This window comes from Stegastes partitus, unplaced genomic scaffold (genome assembly GCF_000690725.1).
Source record: "Stegastes partitus isolate 25-593 unplaced genomic scaffold, Stegastes_partitus-1.0.2 Scaffold1340, whole genome shotgun sequence".
NCBI classification, from domain to species: Eukaryota; Metazoa; Chordata; class Actinopteri; family Pomacentridae; genus Stegastes; species Stegastes partitus.
Window position 1 is genome coordinate 124,047 of NW_007579071.1, and position 25,753 is coordinate 149,799.

A 25,753-nucleotide genomic window follows, 5' to 3' on the forward strand; every position below is an offset into this window, starting at 1 on the left:
TGGCTCATTCCTTATTTAGGCTCAGCCGGCAGACAGACAGTAAGCCACTCAACTCACCAAGCATCCTGTCTCTCTACCTGCCCCTGTTGGATCACATCACGCTGATCTCTTAATGAGGCTCAAGTGTTATCACAATCAGCTCATCACACCAGGCAGGATCAGTAACTGCTACATTATCACCTCAATCTGAGCTGCGATGTAAATCCGTTTATAGGACAATATGTGAGGACCGGGGAAAACTCAGTGTGTCTTCGGAAGAGATGAAGAAAAAGTCTGAAGGCGGTGGGGGGGGGGGGGAAGTAGACTAGCAGACTATTTCTGTGCATCTGCACTCACTTTGCCCCAAACATTAATTCATGCACAGACAGACACACACATAAGCATTTACCCAGTGACAGGCTGGTATGTAGCTCTATTCCATCATGCTGCGCTAAGCACTCTGTCACTCTGACAGTCTTGCTTTATTTGATGATAGGGGGGTACGACCTTGCCTATCTCACACAGTTAGTCACCGATTTACAAGTGCCACACACACACACACACACACACACATGCCGATCAAACTGAGTTGAAGTTTGATACGTGCTGCATGTATTGGAGGTGCAGAGGAAGCCAAGGCGGGGGAAATCGCACCATAAACGGATAAACACTGCCAGTATTATTTACTCCTTACTCTTCTTATTATTGATGGTGTTTGTAATTACTGTAGCTGCATAAATCGTTGCACTACTACAAACTGTGAAAGTCGCAAACAAATGTATTTGTGCGCGACTGCACCCCAGAAATTGCTAGCTAAGTTGTTTACAGCTCTGAGAATCCATTCCTCTTGAAACTATGGAGGCATCTTCACACTTTTAAAACGCTTTCACACGTACGCGGAGGGCGCCTTAAAAGTTTCATCCTACCAAGTTTTAAAATATCCATCAAAAACGCTGTCAACGAGACAGTATCGCACCCACAAAAACCTAATAATCAGACGCCGTATTTATTCCCTGAATGCACACCGAACACTTTTCATGCAATTTGCCCCCATTTTACATGACATGAAAGAGGCAGGAATTATTTCCGCAGCAGATCGTTTTGCAGATTTGGTCCCTGAAAAATGTTAAGTTGTGCATCACAACCTGGAAAGTAAAAAAAAAAAGAAGAAGATTTGTGTAGCTGAAATTGGAAGTGTTACAGGGTCTTAGTTCTCTATTAAGAACAGCTCTGCTTTCCCTCAGGACGGCTGCATTACAATTCAGAACAAAGGGAAATAAATGACTCTAACCAGTAAGATGGTGGATGTGTGTGTGTGTGTGTGTGTGTCGGGCGCAAAGTAAAATACATCTAAACTACACTTCCAAATATAACTTCAAACAGCTCTGTGTCAATGTTTATTCACCTCGCTGTCTCTCATTCCCAAAAGACGCAGCGCTTCCAGTATACAGTCTCACTTAAACAGTGATGTTTACTTTAGCAAGGCCAGACAACTGACAGATGTTTGATCAAGGAAAAAAAAAAATAAAAAAAACACACGCTCGGAGAAACTAAATATCCTTTTTCCGTGTCGCCTTTTTATAATACGAAATCCTTTCAAAAAACATTATTGCACAAAGGCTGGGATGCGAGATTTACAAAACCAAAACATACACAGGTCAAAAGATTCGTCATCCTTAAAGGAAGCCGCTGTTGTGAGTTTGAAGCTCGGTGACAAATTGGTTCGAAAGCAGGAGCTGTGTTTTAATACGCCGGCTGTGCATTTTGCCTGTCCTTTCCTATACAACGAGTCCTGCCGTCTTTATATCTGGAGAGACGTCTCGGCATCAGCAGACAAATTAGATTACAGGCGGTTTTGAATCTCCATCTTTGCTTGAATGGTACCATTTACTTAGCCTACTAAACACAAAGTGTCATCGTGATTCATTGGAGTGTTTTGTTGTGTCTTGCAGCACTTTTTTTTTTTGTCTTGCTCCTATTTATTCTTTTTCTTCTTCTTGCAGCATGATGAAATCCTCACTTGAAATATGACTAATAAGCATTCTGTTTTCTAAATGCAAAAGCAAAAAAAAAATTAGTTTTCCAAAAGTGGTCCGCCTCAGACTTAAGATCTCTGTGATAAAACTTTGATGAGACGCTTTCAGATTGATGCATGAGATTCCTAGGGCAGTACAACTGTAATCACAGCAGGTGCCCCAGAATAAACAGCGCATAAGCTTATTGTACGTGCCATTTGACCTAAATGGAAGTGATTGCTTTGTGGATCGTTCTTATTTTTTGGGGGGATATTTAATACATAAAAGGAGATTTACAAAAGCATCCATATTTCTGTTTTCATCTTGATTATAACCTTGGTATAAATGTAGAAACTGAGTGTTTCTACTTGAGGGAGATAGAGCTTAAGAGCTTTGTGTGTGTGTGTGTGTGTGTGTGCTCAGTGTAATACATGTGAGTGTTTTCGTCTGACTCACCGTCCAGCCTCCGCCGTCTGTGGTCATGTCACAGTAGACCTGGAAGCCTGAAGGGTGGTGGACGGGAAACACAGAGTAGATACCGTCTTCTCTCTGACCGCTGGCGTACAGATCACCGCAGTCACGAGGACGCGAGCCTGGGGACAGGGGGGGGGAGAAAAGTAGGGAGACATTAAATAAATTAGGCCTAATATGGAATCGCAAGGAGAAAGAGCACGCTAGTACAGTCGTCGCAACCCTTTTTCTTTGTTTACAGCGAAGGAACTCGCACGAAAATACAGAAAATGTTACAATTCTGGCCCAGTCTTGTGAATTCCTTCCTGCCAAAATTAAGCTGAAAGTGTTAGCTTGCTCTTTTTTTTTTTCAAAAGAAGGATTGCTTTAGTAGAGCAAAGAAAAAGCAATGCGAAGGTAGAGAATGGTTGTGTTTATAGGCAAAAAAAAAGAAGAAGGAAAAGACGGACGGGCGGGTGATAGATGACACAGTGGGACGACAGAGTAAGAGCGGAAAAGATAAAAAAGACGGAAAGCAAGTAGGTCAAAACTGAAGACGGGAAAGCACATGGGTGGAGCAGAGATGCAAAGAAGCCGAGCAGATATATAAGACTCGAGATAATATGAGGAGAAAGAAGAAAACAAAAGACATACTGAAGTTAAAGAAGCTCAGTGAGGAGATATATATACGTTGGAGTGATACGATGAGGACAAAGAGAGAGAATGAGTGGAGAGAGGAAAAAAAAAAAAAGAAGGTAGAATTCAAGAAGAGTTAGTGAAGAGAAGAAGTGACAGCGACAGAGAGAGCTTGTAAGCTAGCAGAGCAGAACAGTAGCACCCTTGTCTGCGACTGAGACACCCGTCTTTACACGAGGGATACAAAATCTATTCCCCAGGAAGCAGGAGAGGAACTCTGCGATGAGGACAGTGTCATAGATTATGCATGCCAGCCTTCACCGGGTCAAACCCCTGAATTTAAAACAGCCAGGAGAGTTCTTAAAAAGGCCATACAGGACCCCCTTTTTTTTTTTTCTCCTTTTACAGTCCCTACACGATACGAACTGTTTGCTTTCCCCGAAGCTTTTCCGTTTCTCCGTGCGAGCCCCGACTAATAAGCTCCGGCTTTCATCATCGTCACACATAAATGGTAACATTTCCCACTTCTTTTCATTACAGGAAACTGAAGCTGTCTAGGTTCCATGGGACATTAAAAAAAGAGACTATCATCATTATTTAAGAATTTGGTCTTCTATAACGAGGGCTTTCAAAGTTTTTCAGTTTAATGATCCCTTACAGCAGAGAAAATTTTCTTCCAAGGACCCCCTTCATTGATCGGACTAATGCTCCAGGTCCACTTTTGCTTGGCCTGGTTCATGACGACGTCTGCAAGCAATTCAATCCGATGGCATTCGGTGGAAGCGATGCCATGGGTGGGCATCACTCATTTTTAAATCACTTTTTGCAGGGGAGGATTTGCTTGTAACTGCTGCTATGTGTACCTCCTACCAGACTTCCTTAAGCTTGGAGGAAGAGGTGGATAATCTAATATGTTTTCTAACTTCCTGGGTTCATTTAAAAAAACAAAAAACAAATAAATAAATCAACTCGATATGTGAAACACACATTCTCTACATTCACACCTGTAGATAACTTACAGTTTACAGCTTACAGTCGTATGCATAAATTTACATAAGTAGGCTTCAGTTTGGCCACCCTTGGGCAAATTACATATTTTGTTGATTTTTTAAATGAAATTAAGAAAACTCCTGCAGCAAGCAGGCACCATAGACCGAATGTAAAGCTAAACGCTCCCCGATGTCCCCCATAATTATGCATAACTTTAAGCAAGGATGTAACGAGCCTGATAAAAAAAAAATTGGGGCCGATCAGGGGAATTCTGAACTAATCAGCACCGACATAAACCTGTGCCGAGTCTGTCGTGTACATATGTTGCCATCCAGACGCGTGAATAAGCCTGCAAATAGCAGCCAATAGATATTCCAGTGGGATATGGGAAAACTGTAAAGCCAAGTTTAGTTTCACATGTGCTCTGGTTATATCTCGATCATAGAAGTCTTTGCCACGGTGCTCCTTTACTAGCCAAACTCCCACAATGCGAACCCCCTTGGGTTGCTGCGTATTAAACAGTAAGACCACCTGGTGGAACGATCTGGTACTACAGCTAACCTGCAATGCTTCAAGTGTGTATTATCTAGGAAAATTGCATCGGACAAATCGGCAAATATGAAATATTTAATGACTCAAATCAGATGGGGCGGAAAAACTTGATGGGTTACTCCATTGTGAAATCTACATTTTATTTATTTATTTTTTTTAAAGTTACTTTTTCGGCCTTTGTGCCTTTATTGGATAGTGTTACTGAGAAAGAGACAGGAAAGTGGGGGAGAAGAATGGGGGGAGGACATGTGGGAAAGGGTCATGAGCGGGATTCAAACTCATGACCTCCACATTGGGACTGTAGCCCTGCACATGGGACGCCAGCTCAACCAGGTGAGCTATAGTGGTACCCCTGAAGTCTACATTTTAAACCAAGTCATACAAAATTTCAGCCTTTGTACAGTTGGCATGAAAAGAGAAATCAATGACAAGAATCAAAATCGTTTTTGTACCACACTTTCTACTGTGAAGTTAGCTAGTTTAGCATGAGGGTCTATGGGGATGGATTTGCTTTTGGAGCCAGTCTCAAGCGGCCATCCAAGAAACTGCAGTTTTGTGTTTCCTCATTTTAGAGTGAAGTTTGTTTGTTTGATTAAAAGAAAAAAAATACATTAAAAAGACATTAAGTTCTAAAAGCCTGAGTTTGAGTCTGTAAGCCACCTTGTGTTATTCATGAAAAGAACTCCAAACAGGCACAAATGTTCATTTCAAATGTTCAGTACTGATGACTGACTGTTGACCTATGAATTTAGGCATCGTTTGGAAAAGATTCTAAGAAAATTTGTTGTATATGCATATACATGAATATAAAAATGAGCAGCGAGAATGAGGAACGGTCTGCTCTGCAGGCAGCATAACTCAGCACTGCACTTAACCATTTAACATATAAGCGTATTTGTTTTGTAAGTTTTTCCTCCAAGGTTTTTTTGCTCCTTTGTTTGTTTCTTCTTTTTTCTTTTAGAGGCTGCAAATAAACAGCTTCCCTTTTTTTCAGCTCACTTCTGCCAGTGTAATGTTTTGTCCTTCTTGCTCTTCCACCTTCCTCTTCACCTCGTAGCACAGATATCAAAACTGAGCCTTTCGCGAGATGCTGACGTATTATTATGTTTTATTCCGTAAAGACGAAAACTAAATGAAAAAGACATACAATAAACAATATTTGTAGCTTGTTTAGGCAACCTACTAAGTCAGTACTTAGTAGTCGTACTGGAAAAGTATACTAGACAGGTATTTGCAAACACATTTTGCCATCATATTAGAGTCTTCCCATTCTTGATTATGGGATTTCCACCCACTCGTCCTTGCAGATCGCTTAGGCAAACACACGCAGCACATAAGAGACCTACCCACAGATATTCAAGGATGCTGTGTACGGGCGACTGTCAAGGCTGTTCCAAAAGCTTCAGCTTACATTTCTTGAAGTAGCTGATCATGGATTTTGAGGTACGCTTTGGATCTTTGTCCTGTTGTAGTAGTAAGCCTCTTTTCCATTTCAATTTCTTGACTAACTGCATGACATTTGCATCCATTTGCTGATATTTAGTGGAATCCATTCTTCCCTCTATCCGGTTTCCTGTATCACCGGCTGCTACACAGCCCCCAAAGCAAAACATCTCCACCCCCATCCTTAACAGCTGGGAAGATGTGTTTTCCATCAAATGCTGCTCTTTTTTTTCCTTTTCTCTTGTTGGTGATTGTGGCTTCATTTTTTATCTCCATACATCCACGGCACTTCAAGGTGCTCCAGATGTTGCTTTGCATACTTTAGAAGCCTGTGATGACGTTGCAGGTTTGGGTTTCTTTTGATGAGGCCTTGTTAGTGCATCAACACCGCATAGTGGAATAGTGCACCGCTTCTCCTGTATCAGTCTGGGCTCGTGTGGGAGTTTTTATCTTCGCCTTTCTGGATGTCCACTTTTATTTGAAAGTTTTCTTCCAAGAATTTGCCTTTGCCATTTCTTAATAACATTTCAGGCAGAAGAAACTACAAGATGGAGGAAGCATTTGAGTACTTTGTGGGTACAAATTAGCTTCCTTTTCAGATCAGTACTGGAATCTGTGGCTAGTGATTTTTACCAACAGGTTGGAAGGGAAGTCCACATGGGGTAGCAACAGGACTCTGACCCTGGAGACCGGGTGGGACTACCACATGGGACTACTGTTCTTAGGTTTTGTTTCACTCCCTGTGTGGTTCAGCTTCAGGTAAATATTGAGCTTTGCGTTAAAATGCGACATATTTGAAGCTTCTCCATCACTTCCTGTGAGTCCTTCCTTCAATGAGGAGTTGATTTGAAACATATTTGTCACACGTCACAATCCCTCAAAATGTAAGAGAACGCCATTTAGTAGCATAAGAAGGCAGTTTTTCAAAGCCTGGGCTGACATCAGAAAGCAGCACAATGATTTTTAAAAAATCTGTAGGTTCATGAAATAAACAGCAGCAATGTATATACTCCTTAATGTCTATTTAAATGAACTGGATTTATGTCTTCTCGCTCAGTATGTAATAAATCCAAGGGTGTACATCATTTCGCAAACAACTCTATTCATATCAGAGCTCAGTTTTATTACTGAAGAGCCTTGCTGAGTGTTCAGAGAGCCGGGAAAAAAAAAAAAGAAAAAATCACTGAATGTTCTTTTATAATCTTGGCACTTTTTTCACTCTGAGGTTGCCTGAAATACTAGAGCAGGTAAAGGATAACTCTGGTGATAGTCTGTATGATTCTACAATGTGTCTCTCCTTTCTGACATCGTGAACTCTCTCGTTTCTACTGAAATCTGTTTTATAAATAGGGCGAATAACTTCCCAAAACAGCTGAGCGCAGTACTTTTTTTTTTTTTTTTGCAAATGTGACTCACACAGGAGTAATACCTTTCCAATTCAGCACATTTGTTGGAGACTATTCTCAGCCAAGGATTCGGTGTATTATTGAGCATTTATGGCAAAAAGGATGTGAGACTGACTCAAAAGTGTGCCAATGTTTATTGTATTGTTTCCAACCAGGAACTGCGTCCAGCATCTTTTATTCAACTTTTATTGAAGCTCTGATTTTCTTTCTTTTCTATGAAAGCGTATTACTGGTAAAACTGAATAATTTATCTGACGGCAATAATAATAATAATAACAAAGAAAACTACCATATGTCAAGCTGGTGCTTGCACTTGCGCGCTTACTGCCAGCGAGGGAATTGAACTTTAGCTTGTAACGCGAGAGAGCAATGGTGCAACTTAGAGCAAAGTCGAGCAGTCCACGAACTGAGAAAGTAGGCCTCCTATAGTGGCGTCATTCAACTCAGAAACCCTGCTGCAGTCGGAGCGGAGGAGAGCTTCACTGCTGTCAGGTTTGGATTCATATAACTTTGAAAATCTAATATGTTCTTTTGGGAATCCAAAGCAAACAGTAAAGAGATGAATTCTTCAAATATTCACAGGCACAGTGGGACAGACAGCCAGTCAAAGATATTCATGGGTGTGCCCAAAGACAGCATGTAAGCATTCCTGCTCAAACATATATGCCCATAGCTATACACACACGAAGAAAAAACTAAATACGCTGCATACAGTTTGTTTTGTTTTTTTAAATTTGTGTCTCCATCTGATCAGTATTAGATAGCATCTGCAGTGAACTGATGTCAGATGTACTATAACAGAATAAAATGATGAGAAATGAATGTGTTCGTACATGTAGCACCTTCACCTCCACCTTAAGAACGCTAAGACGTGTCATATTTGAACAGGTAGTCAAACACAAGCTCACCAGCACATGGATGCAGCAATAACACAAACAAGGNGTGTCGGGCGCAAAGTAAAATACATCTAAACTACACTTCCAAATATAACTTCAAACAGCTCTGTGTCAATGTTTATTCACCTCGCTGTCTCTCATTCCCAAAAGACGCAGCGCTTCCAGTATACAGTCTCACTTAAACAGTGATGTTTACTTTAGCAAGGCCAGACAACTGACAGATGTTTGATCAAGGAAAAAAAAAAATAAAAAAAACACACGCTCGGAGAAACTAAATATCCTTTTTCCGTGTCGCCTTTTTATAATACGAAATCCTTTCAAAAAACATTATTGCACAAAGGCTGGGATGCGAGATTTACAAAACCAAAACATACACAGGTCAAAAGATTCGTCATCCTTAAAGGAAGCCGCTGTTGTGAGTTTGAAGCTCGGTGACAAATTGGTTCGAAAGCAGGAAGCTGTGTTTTAATACGCCGGCTGTGCATTTTGCCTGTCCTTTCCTATACAACGAGTCCTGCCGTCTTTATATCTGGAGAGACGTCTCGGCATCAGCAGACAAATTAGATTACAGGCGGTTTTGAATCTCCATCTTTGCTTGAATGGTACCATTTACTTAGCCTACTAAACACAAAGTGTCATCGTGATTCATTGGAGTGTTTTGTTGTGTCTTGCAGCACTTTTTTTTTTTGTCTTGCTCCTATTTATTCTTTTTCTTCTTCTTGCAGCATGATGAAATCCTCACTTGAAATATGACTAATAAGCATTCTGTTTTCTAAATGCAAAAGCAAAAAAAAAATTAGTTTTCCAAAAGTGGTCCGCCTCAGACTTAAGATCTCTGTGATAAAACTTTGATGAGACGCTTTCAGATTGATGCATGAGATTCCTAGGGCAGTACAACTGTAATCACAGCAGGTGCCCCAGAATAAACAGCGCATAAGCTTATTGTACGTGCCATTTGACCTAAATGGAAGTGATTGCTTTGTGGATCGTTCTTATTTTTTGGGGGGATATTTAATACATAAAAGGAGATTTACAAAAGCATCCATATTTCTGTTTTCATCTTGATTATAACCTTGGTATAAATGTAGAAACTGAGTGTTTCTACTTGAGGGAGATAGAGCTTAAGAGCTTTGTGTGTGTGTGTGTGTGTGTGTGCTCAGTGTAATACATGTGAGTGTTTTCGTCTGACTCACCGTCCAGCCTCCGCCGTCTGTGGTCATGTCACAGTAGACCTGGAAGCCTGAAGGGTGGTGGACGGGAAACACAGAGTAGATACCGTCTTCTCTCTGACCGCTGGCGTACAGATCACCGCAGTCACGAGGACGCGAGCCTGGGGACAGGGGGGGGAGAAAAGTAGGGAGACATTAAATAAATTAGGCCTAATATGGAATCGCAAGGAGAAAGAGCACGCAAGTACAGTCGTCGCAACCCTTTTTCTTTGTTTACAGCGAAGGAACTCGCACGAAAATACAGAAAATGTTACAATTCTGGCCCAGTCTTGTGAATTCCTTCCTGCCAAAATTAAGCTGAAAGTGTTAGCTTGCTCTTTTTTTTTTTCAAAAGAAGGATTGCTTTAGTAGAGCAAAGAAAAAGCAATGCGAAGGTAGAGAATGGTTGTGTTTATAGGCAAAAAAAAAGAAGAAGGAAAAGACGGACGGGCGGGTGATAGATGACACAGTGGGACGACAGAGTAAGAGCGGAAAAGATAAAAAAGACGGAAAGCAAGTAGGTCAAAACTGAAGACGGGAAAGCACATGGGTGGAGCAGAGATGCAAAGAAGCCGAGCAGATATATAAGACTCGAGATAATATGAGGAGAAAGAAGAAAACAAAAGACATACTGAAGTTAAAGAAGCTCAGTGAGGAGATATATATACGTTGGAGTGATACGATGAGGACAAAGAGAGAGAATGAGTGGAGAGAGGAAAAAAAAAAAAAGAAGGTAGAATTCAAGAAGAGTTAGTGAAGAGAAGAAGTGACAGCGACAGAGAGAGCTTGTAAGCTAGCAGAGCAGAACAGTAGCACCCTTGTCTGCGACTGAGACACCCGTCTTTACACGAGGGATACAAAATCTATTCCCCAGGAAGCAGGAGAGGAACTCTGCGATGAGGACAGTGTCATAGATTATGCATGCCAGCCTTCACCGGGTCAAACCCCTGAATTTAAAACAGCCAGGAGAGTTCTTAAAAAGGCCATACAGGACCCCCTTTTTTTTTTTTCTCCTTTTACAGTCCCTACACGATACGAACTGTTTGCTTTCCCCGAAGCTTTTCCGTTTCTCCGTGCGAGCCCCGACTAATAAGCTCCGGCTTTCATCATCGTCACACATAAATGGTAACATTTCCCACTTCTTTTCATTACAGGAAACTGAAGCTGTCTAGGTTCCATGGGACATTAAAAAAAGAGACTATCATCATTATTTAAGAATTTGGTCTTCTATAACGAGGGCTTTCAAAGTTTTTCAGTTTAATGATCCCTTACAGCAGAGAAAATTTTCTTCCAAGGACCCCCTTCATTGATCGGACTAATGCTCCAGGTCCACTTTTGCTTGGCCTGGTTCATGACGACGTCTGCAAGCAATTCAATCCGATGGCATTCGGTGGAAGCGATGCCATGGGTGGGCATCACTCATTTTTAAATCACTTTTTGCAGGGGAGGATTTGCTTGTAACTGCTGCTATGTGTACCTCCTACCAGACTTCCTTAAGCTTGGAGGAAGAGGTGGATAATCTAATATGTTTTCTAACTTCCTGGGTTCATTTAAAAAAACAAAAAACAAATAAATAAATCAACTCGATATGTGAAACACACATTCTCTACATTCACACCTGTAGATAACTTACAGTTTACAGCTTACAGTCGTATGCATAAATTTACATAAGTAGGCTTCAGTTTGGCCACCCTTGGGCAAATTACATATTTTGTTGATTTTTTAAATGAAATTAAGAAAACTCCTGCAGCAAGCAGGCACCATAGACCGAATGTAAAGCTAAACGCTCCCCGATGTCCCCCATAATTATGCATAACTTTAAGCAAGGATGTAACGAGCCTGATAAAAAAAAAATTGGGGCCGATCAGGGGAATTCTGAACTAATCAGCACCGACATAAACCTGTGCCGAGTCTGTCGTGTACATATGTTGCCATCCAGACGCGTGAATAAGCCTGCAAATAGCAGCCAATAGATATTCCAGTGGGATATGGGAAAACTGTAAAGCCAAGTTTAGTTTCACATGTGCTCTGGTTATATCTCGATCATAGAAGTCTTTGCCACGGTGCTCCTTTACTAGCCAAACTCCCACAATGCGAACCCCCTTGGGTTGCTGCGTATTAAACAGTAAGACCACCTGGTGGAACGATCTGGTACTACAGCTAACCTGCAATGCTTCAAGTGTGTATTATCTAGGAAAATTGCATCGGACAAATCGGCAAATATGAAATATTTAATGACTCAAATCAGATGGGGCGGAAAAACTTGATGGGTTACTCCATTGTGAAATCTACATTTTATTTATTTATTTTTTTTAAAGTTACTTTTTCGGCCTTTGTGCCTTTATTGGATAGTGTTACTGAGAAAGAGACAGGAAAGTGGGGGAGAAGAATGGGGGGAGGACATGTGGGAAAGGGTCATGAGCGGGATTCAAACTCATGACCTCCACATTGGGACTGTAGCCCTGCACATGGGACGCCAGCTCAACCAGGTGAGCTATAGTGGTACCCCTGAAGTCTACATTTTAAACCAAGTCATACAAAATTTCAGCCTTTGTACAGTTGGCATGAAAAGAGAAATCAATGACAAGAATCAAAATCGTTTTTGTACCACACTTTCTACTGTGAAGTTAGCTAGTTTAGCATGAGGGTCTATGGGGATGGATTTGCTTTTGGAGCCAGTCTCAAGCGGCCATCCAAGAAACTGCAGTTTTGTGTTTCCTCATTTTAGAGTGAAGTTTGTTTGTTTGATTAAAAGAAAAAAAATACATTAAAAAGACATTAAGTTCTAAAAGCCTGAGTTTGAGTCTGTAAGCCACCTTGTGTTATTCATGAAAAGAACTCCAAACAGGCACAAATGTTCATTTCAAATGTTCAGTACTGATGACTGACTGTTGACCTATGAATTTAGGCATCGTTTGGAAAAGATTCTAAGAAAATTTGTTGTATATGCATATACATGAATATAAAAATGAGCAGCGAGAATGAGGAACGGTCTGCTCTGCAGGCAGCATAACTCAGCACTGCACTTAACCATTTAACATATAAGCGTATTTGTTTTGTAAGTTTTTCCTCCAAGGTTTTTTTGCTCCTTTGTTTGTTTCTTCTTTTTTCTTTTAGAGGCTGCAAATAAACAGCTTCCCTTTTTTTCAGCTCACTTCTGCCAGTGTAATGTTTTGTCCTTCTTGCTCTTCCACCTTCCTCTTCACCTCGTAGCACAGATATCAAAACTGAGCCTTTCGCGAGATGCTGACGTATTATTATGTTTTATTCCGTAAAGACGAAAACTAAATGAAAAAGACATACAATAAACAATATTTGTAGCTTGTTTAGGCAACCTACTAAGTCAGTACTTAGTAGTCGTACTGGAAAAGTATACTAGACAGGTATTTGCAAACACATTTTGCCATCATATTAGAGTCTTCCCATTCTTGATTATGGGATTTCCACCCACTCGTCCTTGCAGATCGCTTAGGCAAACACACGCAGCACATAAGAGACCTACCCACAGATATTCAAGGATGCTGTGTACGGGCGACTGTCAAGGCTGTTCCAAAAGCTTCAGCTTACATTTCTTGAAGTAGCTGATCATGGATTTTGAGGTACGCTTTGGATCTTTGTCCTGTTGTAGTAGTAAGCCTCTTTTCCATTTCAATTTCTTGACTAACTGCATGACATTTGCATCCATTTGCTGATATTTAGTGGAATCCATTCTTCCCTCTATCCGGTTTCCTGTATCACCGGCTGCTACACAGCCCCCAAAGCAAAACATCTCCACCCCCATCCTTAACAGCTGGGAAGATGTGTTTTCCATCAAATGCTGCTCTTTTTTTTCCTTTTCTCTTGTTGGTGATTGTGGCTTCATTTTTTATCTCCATACATCCACGGCACTTCAAGGTGCTCCAGATGTTGCTTTGCATACTTTAGAAGCCTGTGATGACGTTGCAGGTTTGGGTTTCTTTTGATGAGACCTTGTTAGTGCATCAACACCGCATAGTGGAATAGTGCACCGCTTCTCCTGCATCAGTCTGGGCTCGTGTGGGAGTTTTTATCTTTGCCTTTCTGGATGTCCACTTTTATTTGAAAGTTTTCTTCCAAGAATTTGCCTTTGCCATTTCTTAATAACATTTCAGGCAGAAGAAACTACAAGATGGAGGAAGCATTTGAGTACTTTGTGGGTACAAATTAGCTTCCTTTTCAGATCAGTACTGGAATCTGTGGCTAGTGATTTTTACCAACAGGTTGGAAGGGAAGTCCACATGGGGTAGCAACAGGACTCTGACCCTGGAGACCGGGTGGGACTACCACATGGGACTACTGTTCTTAGGTTTTGTTTCACTCCCTGTGTGGTTCAATTTTAGGAAAATATTGAGCTTTGTGTTAAAATGCGACATATTTGAAGCTTCTCCATCACTTCCTGTGAGTCCTTCCTTCAATGAGGAGTTGATTTGAAACATATTTGTCACACGTCACAATCCCTCAAAATGTAAGAGAACGCCATTTAGTAGCATAAGAAGGCAGTTTTTCAAAGCCTGGGCTGACATCAGAAAGCAGCACAATGATTTTTTAAAAATCTGTAGGTTCATGAAATAAACAGCAGCAATGTATATACTCCTTAATGTCTATTTAAATGAACTGGATTTATGCCTTCTCGCTCAGTATGTAATAAATCCAAGGGTGTACATCATTTCGCAAACAACTCTATTCATATCAGAGCTCAGTTTTATTACTGAAGAGCCTTGCTGAGTGTTCAGAGAGCCGGGAAAAAAAAAAAAGAAAAAATCACTGAATGTTCTTTTATAATCTTGGCACTTTTTTCACTCTGAGGTTGCCTGAAATACTAGAGCAGGTAAAGGATAACTCTGGTGATAGTCTGTATGATTCTACAATGTGTCTCTCCTTTCTGACATCGTGAACTCTCTCGTTTCTACTGAAATCTGTTTTATAAATAGGGCGAATAACTTCCCAAAACAGCTGAGCGCAGTACTTTTTTTTTTTTTTTTTGCAAATGTGACTCACACAGGAGTAATACCTTTCCAATTCAGCACATTTGTTGGAGACTATTCTCAGCCAAGGATTCGGTGTATTATTGAGCATTTATGGCAAAAAGGATGTGAGACTGACTCAAAAGTGTGCCAATGTTTATTGTATTGTTTCCAACCAGGAACTGCGTCCAGCATCTTTTATTCAACTTTTATTGAAGCTCTGATTTTCTTTCTTTTCTATGAAAGCGTATTACTGGTAAAACTGAATAATTTATCTGACGGCAATAATAATAATAATAACAAAGAAAACTACCATATGTCAAGCTGGTGCTTGCACTTGCGCGCTTACTGCCAGCGAGGGAATTGAACTTTAGCTTGTAACGCGAGAGAGCAATGGTGCAACTTAGAGCAAAGTCGAGCAGTCCACGAACTGAGAAAGTAGGCCTCCTATAGTGGCGTCATTCAACTCAGAAACCCTGCTGCAGTCGGAGCGGAGGAGAGCTTCACTGCTGTCAGGTTTGGATTCATATAACTTTGAAAATCTAATATGTTCTTTTGGGAATCCAAAGCAAACAGTAAAGAGATGAATTCTTCAAATATTCACAGGCACAGTGGGACAGACAGCCAGTCAAAGATATTCATGGGTGTGCCCAAAGACAGCATGTAAGCATTCCTGCTCAAACATATATGCCCATAGCTATACACACACGAAGAAAAAACTAAATACGCTGCATACAGTTTGTTTTGTTTTTTTAAATTTGTGTCTCCATCTGATCAGTATTAGATAGCATCTGCAGTGAACTGATGTCAGATGTACTATAACAGAATAAAATGATGAGAAATGAATGTGTTCGTACATGTAGCACCTTCACCTCCACCTTAAGAACGCTAAGACGTGTCATATTTGAACAGGTAGTCAAACACAAGCTCACCAGCACATGGATGCAGCAATAACACAAACAAGGACCATCCTGCATAATGGAAAGCTAGAGAACATAAACATGTTGTCTGTCATTTGCAATGACTTGTAATCAGCACAACGTTTTCCAGCTGTTTTCTAGCTCAGCATAAGCACCTTTGTTAAGTCTTTTGTGAAAATGTCAAGGCAGCACTTCACACAGACTTGCCGTTTGCTGCTTTGCTTGTCCTGACAGTAGTTCTGAAGAGCTAAAGGAGAGAAAACCTGCATAAAAGCACATTTCAAGGACTTCAGGTACACATGTACACAGGATATCTAACTAATACTAAACCGGCTTGTTGGGTGTCGTATTCTGCAGTTTTGGCGACGACAGGTCTCGACACGAAGCAGCTCAATATAAATCAGTTCTACAGTCAATCTGTAACCACGTGACAAAAGGTTAAAGTCACAATGCTAATCCTCTGGACATAATGGACAGAAAAAAAAAAAACCCTCTTGAGTTTGGACTTTTGCCTTTGACTAAAAATGTTTGCAGAGATTTAATGTGGAACAGAACTGCTGCATTACTCCGGATGACTTTTCCATTAAACTCGGGAGCCCGTGTGAAATAGTTTTGTAAAGTGACATTTGGAAAAACACTGAACGCCATTTAGCTTTAGATCCTGACCAATCATTGGGAGATTTAAATAATTAATCGAGTTGCCGCTGTGCCATCCTCGCAAATTGCAAGCGGCCACTCCAAAACACACATATCATTCCTGCCGCCGAGAGACGACTACGGGCGTTTAATAAATTGCGAGGAAAACATCCAGCGTTCTGGAAGTGGACGCAGGCTGCTCAGTAATCAACAAAAATATCAGTATTGACGTTTCTTTGGCACTCCGGCTCGCCAGATTACCCCCACGGACGATATTGTGGAAACATATTCAATCATCATAAAATTCTACATGGACGTAAATGAAAAAAAGATGTGCTGCAAATTGAAATAAGGTGCACTCAGTGTAAATTAAAGTTTTTTAGTTTTTTAGGTTGTGCGGGTCGGTGCCAGAAAATTACCAAATAGGCACAGATACCAAAAATGTATTCATGTGGAAAGCAGCATAAACACCTCATGTGTAAAGGTGCTTGGAAGCGAACCAGTGCAGCCGAGCAGAGGCCACGTGAAGCTCAGTCCGTGGCGCTGAACCCCAGAGCCGGCTGATCAACTAGTCTGAATGCCGAACAGTTTTGCTCCTGACATTTAAATGGCTGTAGGATATTAACGTTCAAAGTGGGTCACTGCGAGGCATCGTGTGGCTATTTACATGAAACATACCAGAATTTCAAGTGGCAATAAATTTTAAATGAAATTACAGAGAAACGTTCCCTGAGGTCTCAACTCCATTCTAATTGCAAAATAGTTATTATAGTCTAATTGGGAACCAGTCTCCTAAAGATTTATTTTAATTATCTATGTCCTGGCTCTTGTGTAAAAAGCAAAAGCCACAAATTGAACCACAAAGGGGAAATCGGAACACGTTGTTTTGGGGGTTTTTTTGCTTTATGATTAGGCTGGTAGTGTTTACTCCCCTGACTGTTTATAGCCAATGACATTATAATGACATGCCGGGTGAGTTAAGACGAGGGACGCTCACGTTAAATGATAGATAAGGCAAACAAGAACACATTTATTCTGCTGTGTTCTCTCATTGTAACAAAAATAAATACATAAATACTGAATTAAATCCATGGAGCAAATCAGTCCAGTGTGTTTTCCTCATATGGTGACTAATGAAAAAAAGCCTGCATTTTGCAGTAATCCCATATCCCCCCAAAACACATTTTGTTCTTTTTTTTTTAATCTCAATAATTTATGTATATTCTTATTCAGTTTCAAACTTTAAAAGTAAAACCGCTTCTGTTCATTTTAGTAAACACACGAGACTTCCTTCACAGATAAAGTTCTTGCAAACAAGAGGATCGCTCATGGAGGAAAATACTAATAATGAGCTGTAATCCTTGACAGACATGTGAGTGGCCCCAACACCTGTTTCTATCAGGCTCTGTGTGAAATAATGAGAACAGGGGCAGCCGATGAGCCCTACTTCAGCAGCTAACAACGGGGATGATGTAATCATCCCGACAACCTTGTACTGGCTGCTGACTTAACTGTGTTGGACAGAAATGGAATTAGAAAAGACACAGAGATCAGACACAGTTATCCCTTACTGTGGACAGACGCAAATACAGTCGCACAGACACATGTCCGGTCTAATACCAAGCAAAACTTAAGTCGTAGGATTAGAGTTTTCCAGATAAGTATGTGCTTTACATTCAGCCCTACATTCTCTGAAGCTCATAAATTGACTAATGATTTCCTTAGCAATGGGGAACAATATTGTTTCTGTCCCCGTTATCATTAATATGGAGCCAGGAGACGATAAATTAAAATAAAGCTCGGAGAAATTATTACACATCTGAGCTATAATACCTGCTGTGAGATAATAATTCAGTTAAGATCTCAGGGCTAATTTCTATGTGAACTGGTTTATAATTTATCACTACTTGAAATTCTGCTTTGTTTCAAGTGACTGTTTACTGATTGCTTCAGAAAATCTGGTTAAGGCAAGAGTATTCCCAAAGGTGTCACGAGGCACAAACTGCGTGGAACAAATGACTGGGCCGCTGCTTTTCAGCACCGCGGACAGCTCCTCAGCCAAAGTAGTCCAAGATGTCTTCTGCACATCATGTGACTCCTAAACCCTCTGAAGCACCAAACCCCCCACTGACCGCTTCCAAAGACATTTAAAAGAAACTGTAAAAACACAAAGAATTCACTGATTTGTAATCTTCTGACAATCATGTGTGACGAGGAGTTCTGTTGAGAAGATGATAAGGTGAAAATTGTGATATTGAATTGAAGATGACCTCCTCCATGCCTTATTCAGAACTTCAACAAAAAACAAATAGCTTAGATTTACAATAATTTGTAAAAAATAAAAATAAAAAACTCTTCAGGACAACTGAGCAGCCATCAGTGACTCGGCATTTTAATTTATTTTTTTCCCAGTATTGCAACGCCTGTGAGGACTTGAAAATGTTAATAGTTTTGGATGCAAAGTGCACATACTGATACCAGGTTGCTTTCTTAGTTTTGTAAAATCGCTTACTTCTACTAATGTTGAACGTCTCGCCATGGTTCTGCTGTTTCCATAGAGGAGCAGGATTTTATATTGCAGAAAAAGATTTAGCCAACAGTGAATGAAAAAGTGACAGGAGGGAAAACTGCTAGAAAACATAAAAATTGCTTGGGGGTTTAGAGGGTTATTGTCAACTGTGAGCTTGGAGATATTCTTTAAATCAAACTAAACTTTTCCTATTTTAGGTCAGTTAGGATTACCAAAGTTATTTCTATTTGCTAAATGCCAGAACAATGAGAGAGAATTTTACTGTTTTTTTTTAGAGATTTTTTTTTATTACTTTCTATAAAGTCAGAAGTTTCCATACATTTCCTTGGTATTTGGTAGCATTGCCTTTAAACTGTTGTCTCTCCTATACAGTGGTTGTAAACTTCTGGTTTCAACTATATATATATATATACATATACATAATGTATTAAACTTAATGAGATGTGTTCAGTCCCTATAGAAGCATTTATTAAAATTTAAACTGAAAAATAAAATAAAACAGAGGGGTGCTTCATAAAGGTTTGGCTGGTCCCACCTTTAAGCAGACTTTAGAAGACAGTGTGCATTGCTGTTAAGTCTTATAATATAATAATTGTATTATATAGAGTTGGAGCATTAGACACATCTAAATTTAAAATGACTGAGAACAGGAGATAGAGCCAGATTGTAAATTTCAGTTTAACTTTGAAACCATCTTTGGCAACAGCTGAGCAGGTGTGCCAGATAATCACTCAACTGCATCAATTAGGCTGATGATGCCCCAGACCGAAGCTATTCATAAAATATCAGATTTGTCAGGTACTGTCAAGATCTTCAGTTCTCCAGAGCAGAAATACAACTACAAGCTTGGAAATGCACCTTTGCTATCGCTCTACTCCTATACATCATGTCACATTCGTAGAACACGCCTGCGCCTTCAGATTTATGAAACATCTACCATATTCTCGAGTCAAGCCTCGAACACAGAAACCACCCCTTTCTTACTCTGTTATTGTATGCTCTACACGAGCAGGCTTCGCTCTGTGCTCCTTGGCTACCTATGCAAGTCAAATCCAGCAGGGGAATGCCATCGGGTATACTATGCCTGGTTAAAAGCCTTCCAATGGGATGATGCCTCGGGCCCTTCTCTGCCTCTCAGCAGCACACAGCCCAGTGGACATGCAAGTCATCTCTCATGTACAGTAAAAAATTCCACATCTCTACCAAGGCCACTGGATAATGTGGATGAGATGTAGCCAAGAGAAACATACTGATATGGGCCAGGCGAGGCCGGATTGAATGAATAGATGGTTGACAGGCGGACCACACTGGGATAGAATTTTTACAGAATAGCACATGTGGGATAACAGAAGGATTTTTATGACATGGGGCAGAATAAAGAGGCAAAAGGCGAAACAAATAGGTAGTCGATGATGTATAAATTACATAGAAAAAGAGATCTACAAAGAAAGACTCCGATCCTGCCAGACAGGTACACATAGTTAAAACATGTCTCGTATTGCTTACCGTTGGAGCAGCCCTTGAAGCGAGCCCCTCTGACTGGTGCCCTTTGTAAGTCGGCCTTGACGCGCGCCTTCAGGCCCACGTTCTCCTTCTGCATGGCATTAAGAGCATCGCTAACTGAGTTCACTACCTTCACCATGTTGATCTGGCTGTCTGACAGCAGCTGCAACACACACAGGGGAGAGAGGAACACACACATTTACGGTTATTAACAATGTAATCACACAATATCGGCCATTTTGTTTCTTGGGTTGCTTAACTACAAATTGCAGTACTTCAGACCATTTCCTTAAGTGTGCCGAAGGTTTTTCATTAACTCCAGACAGTCAGTGTTTTCTTTTTATATCACAGTATCATCACCATTGCATTTTAAATGTGCAGAGTAAAACTGCCATCCAACCCTTTCTTTACTTTCCAAAGAGCTGGAATTCATTCTGGTAAAAATAATAGATGTTTCCATGTTGGTGGTGCAAAGGAAGCTGTCACTGCTCTTTATGGTCGTATCCATTGTCAGTGGTTCCTGAACTGCATTCAAAATGTGGACAATATTTGGAAGTAAAGAGCTAATGCAGGCGCACATTGCGTGTAAATTATTCATACATCATGCAATGAAATTATAAAATGGTAAATGGTCACATATTTTATCCAAAGCACTTCACAATGTGTTTCTCATTCACCCATTCACACACACATTCATACACCAATGGCGACAGAGCTGCCATGCAAGGTGCTGCCTGCCATTGGGAACAACTTCAGGTTCACTTCAACTGTGGAGGGGCGAAGGATCGAACCGCCAACCTTGTGATTGGAGGACAACCCGCTGTACCACCTCAGCCAAATGATGTAATTTGAAATAGTGGTCCCACACTTTCTGAACAGTAAACACATTTGTATCAGCACAAAAGAAAAAGACATTTTCATCATCAAAAAGTATCAAACAGAATTCTGGGCATTGTATTTTCAACACATCCTTAGCTGTACATACAGCCAATATGGCTACATAAAGCAGAACTAAACAAGACCGTGTTACCTTTGAACTAGTCGACGCTACATCAAAGTTACACAGAGGAACTTTGAAAATTTCCAAGCGCATAGGAATACTCAACATCTGACAGTTCACAATATGCAGCCAAATCTCCATGATGTAAGACTTCACTTGATGTATTTTACAGAGTTCATGTTAGCTTAATATGTTTTCTGGGTTTGAGTCGGGTAGTAAAAGCTGTGGATCCAGTGCTTTCTAGCAACATACTCAGATGCCTGAGTATCCTTGAATACACGAGCAAGGACAGTAGAATCAGCTTCATAACCATGTCACGATAGTGTGACTGAAAAGAAAAAAGTTGGGGGGAAAGATTTGCATAATGAAAATGGAAACCAAAGGCTGTCTCTGAGGTAAAAAAGCAAATCTAAAACATCATTTAGAAAATGGCACTTATGTAAATCATGCTAAATTTGCAGTAAATGGGTTAAATGTGCAGTATGTTAGCATTGCTACAACATAGTCCTTTAGGGAGCTTTGCAAACGTACAGGTGCAGTAACCACATGGTACCCCGGTCCACAATGCATTCTGTGAAACACAAAGAGCCCTGTGGGGAGGCTGTTGATGAATGTGTTCCAGGACTAGCAGAGAGCACGGTAACCTCTCTGATCTGCCGTGGTAACTTCTTATCCTGCAGCCCTTTATGCGCTGTTCATTGCAGAAAGGTCGTTTTCGCATACTGTCCTAGTTGGCCGACGCCTATGCACAGGCAGGTGTTGGGGCCCCGTTCGTACACACCGACATGCTAGACTGTTTGAGAAATATTCTGGCTGCTCCTTATAGTCAAGGCAGACGCACAACCTTTCTCTAGCTCCTTTTCTTTCGTCTTCCTTTGCTCATCCAGAGACACACATGCACGCTCAAACATACACACACACACCACAAGAAGACCTGCAGTGTTCAAAGTCATATATAAGGAGTGGTGAGTTTTCTACCAAAGGTATGCCTGTGCAGCTAGATTCAGGTGTTAAAACTGCATTAGACAGAAACCCCAGTGGCCATTCCCTGGCCTCAATAACTATGCAACTCACCCCTGAGGCACAGCAAGCTGCACTGAAATAATATTACACTGGCACTGGGAGTTTAACCCACACAAACAACAAGACACGTTTACGTCCAGGCCCCTGTGCAAGTGCAAAGAAAACGGCATGCATGTGTGCATACGAATGAGATGGTTTTTGGGCGCAGGTTGGAACATGATGGAAAATATGAGTTTTCATCCAAGTGCGGTATATTTTCTTGTGCACAAATTGAACATAATTTCTGCTGTGATTTATCAAGTATACACTCTCTAGATTGTTTGTGTGTGTTTTCAAAGGGAGAGACAAAAGCGGAGCTTACTGCTAAGCCTTGACTGACACATCAATTAGGATCATGATGTAATTAGCTCTCATTAGGAAGCCTTTGTATTGGCTTACAAAATCAGTTACACCCCAGCACTTAAAACAAGTAGCCTCCTTTCCCGTGAGTCAAGGTTTAAATGCAGGCAAATTCGGATGTTTCTTCGCACATCTGTGGCAGAACTCATGAAAGGAGCAGGAGTCAAAATGTCCCCTTTCAAACATGACTAATTTTTATACGTTAAATCCTGGGTGTTTTGAAGTTTTCCGTCTTAGCTGCAAACTTAACCGTATTACACATGATTTAATTATTTGGGTGTGCTTTTTGTTGGCCTGAATCAGATGTTTAATGGGGCGGAGACAAGTTCCCCGTGGGTGTAAAGTCACAAAACAGAGAGGAGGCTGTCGGAGGCAAGAATAAAAATTCAGTCACCATCTGCTTAATGCGACGTCTTCATTTCACAAACAGCGGCTGTCCAGCGAACTAGAGCTCAGAAGTGCGAATCAAAAAATAAATAAATAAAAAAAAAGACACCCTCTTTGTCCTCTTCTCTGGGGTGGCCCTCGCAAGTCAAAAATAATTTAAACCCTCAAGCATATTTGTACTATTCCATTACTTCAGTCATGAATCCAAATAACCAATAAAACCTGAAGTGTAATGAGAGACGTGAATACCTTTGCTGGACCCCGACTATCCAGAGCTTTGAGAGGACTGCTAAATAAAGCTTTGTGGATGTGCTTATTTATGCGGTTCTTGGCTTTACTCCACTCAGGCTTTCTATTGGTAACAATCAGTGAATTCATTGATTATTAATTAATTTCTCTTTATTTTTTGAATTCTTTTTCAAGCCTTATAAACACCTGAGAATCTGGACACTGACAGTAAAATGTAAAGTGTTAAAGGCAACTTTAAGTTCAGCAACAGGTCTGCAGAAACTTGTGGAAAAAAGAGAATCACACACACACACACACACACACACACACGCACACACACACATAAGACAAAGTTGTGTATGCAGATATTTTAGGTTGGAGTTGCATCATCAAAGCGAAGTATGCAAACGGTATCTCAGAGCATTTCAACCTTAAAAAGGAAGCACATCAAAAGACAGGTATCTGTACACAGAATTCATCATGAGTGAGTCTGACTCTCTCCTAATGACGTGCTGTCGAAATGTTTGTTTCTCCAAATGTTACCGTTATTACATACGTGCAAATTGCTGCAGTCTGCTGTTTTCATGCTCTACGCCAAAACTTTCAGGTAACATTACAGATAGTATTTTGGATTACGCAAGGTTCACCGATTTTTCCATTCAAATACTTGGGCTTAGTAACAGCAATTCAGCTGCGCTTAAATCGACTATCAATAGGTGCTTCACTCAAATTACTGTAATAAAGCGGCACACAAATGTTCGGTCGACCTCTGCCTCGCGTATTGCATCCATTTGATTAAACAGTCAGAACTCCGAGACATGCGAGAGGCCTCCGAAGCAAAGAAACAATGAATAAAAGATTACCCTGATGATGGGCAGAACCTTCATACATAAAGGGAATGTTTTCATTGCAAATCTGATTCATATCACACAGAGAGCCTCTGATCTTTGAACAGGCTTTTGATTCGGTCCATGTGTAGTTTAGTGTAGGGACGGGTCCAGCTGTGCAATTAAATCGTTATTAATAAACTAAAGTGGTTCGTTAATGTTCCTCCGCTATAGTGACCGACAGTCCTTCACATGTTCGTCAGTGGTACAGTCCTTTTCGGTCTCAAATTTGTAACAAATATGCATAAAATTGTATCATTAATATTACAAATTTTGGAATATTTACAGGATAATATTATATCTAAATGATAGACATCAATTCAGTCTAATTCAAATTTATGTTGCACCGAATTATTAGCAATCTTTACAATATGTTAATTATGTTAGAAATAGCTTATTCTATTTTTGCTATAATTAGATAATGTATTTTGCATATTTTTATACCTTTTGGCTAAAAAATAATTCACTACAGTATATTTAAATTTCCATAAGAGTAACTTGGACCTCTAAAAATGCTCATATCTTTTATTCCTTTGACCTGTGAGCTGTTTCTTTAAACATCTTAACTGAATGAGGTTTCCTTCATTATGCGACTTTAATCACTAATCTCTCTTTCTGTTGTATTGAAGTTTCTATTACATCTCAGGCTGAAGCACTGCAACAAATTTAGAGTATACTGAAAGGACCTGCGTGGAATAAAATGAACATCTCCAGGCAGTATGTTATTTTTTTTATTCTACAGTAGCAGCAGTTTGCTCCTACATCCTTAGCAGAGGTTGTGGGTGTCACTTGTCCAAAACATTAATATTCCGCAGGCAAATAATTCACACAAAAACTGTGACCCCCGGTTCAAGGAAATCAGTAAGTTATGCTCTTCCTTGCAGTCTGTACGTCCTGGCGGTCTTTATGCAGTCAGGCGTTGTGCAAAAATGAACATCAAGACAGTAATATATGTGAACTCGTATTTTGTGAGTTGGACTTGTGCTATGGGAGGGTCCAGCCCTTCCAGCCTTATTTAATGGCTGAGGTTTGCCTGAGTGGAGGTCATGATTGCCTATGCACAGGGCTCGCCACTGCTGGTCAGAGCTTAAAAAATACATTGACAACTTCTTAATGTAATTCAGACCACTGACAAGTTTGAAGTTCCTGCCGAGGAGGATTGATGGAGACGGCAACCTGTGCTCCGCTGACTGTAACAAAAAAAAACACTTCTTAAGATCTAAAGATTCACACAGCAGTCGAGCGACGGTGTTTGACTGCTAGTACTTTGGGACTTGGATAATTTAGATTTTTTGGCGTTGAAAACTTCGCTTGAATTTACATAAACTGTGATCCCGAACTTGTAGTTCTTTTAGTAAATATAAAGACTCAGTTCTTTGACTGTCAACAGTAAAGCAAACATCACAAGCTTTATTTTTCTGACTTTTACAGACAACTATATTATGTAACCGAGGCAAGGCGAATGTAAGCGAGTTCCTGGTTTTCATGGCGGTAACAGGCTGGTAATGTTTGAACGTTTTTGATGAATGAGACTCTACATGCTAAAACTACAGAGAAACGGTTTGGTTGGATGGTTTTGTATGTGCATATCTTCATTGGACGTTTTTTAGAAAGTTGCTTTTATGTTGTCTTAATGTTCTTCTGACAATATTTAGTGTGGATTATGACAACATCGTGGTATCA

The 25,753-nt window shown here is 40.4% G+C and overlaps 1 protein-coding gene across 2 annotated transcripts in view; it reads right to left on the reverse strand.

The window, feature by feature from the left end:
- fibcd1b (fibrinogen C domain containing 1b) overlaps positions 1-25,753 on the reverse strand; it is a 112,757-nt gene that overhangs the window by 49,105 nt on the left and 37,899 nt on the right. For both annotated transcript variants that reach the window (XM_008298700.1, XM_008298699.1), the window contains 2 exons: positions 20,150-20,309; positions 9,561-9,697 (listed from right to left, as the gene is read on the reverse strand). In XM_008298700.1, coding sequence (XP_008296922.1) covers positions 9,561-9,697; positions 20,150-20,309 — 297 coding nt within the window. The remainder of the gene's footprint in view (positions 1-9,560; positions 9,698-20,149; positions 20,310-25,753) is intronic.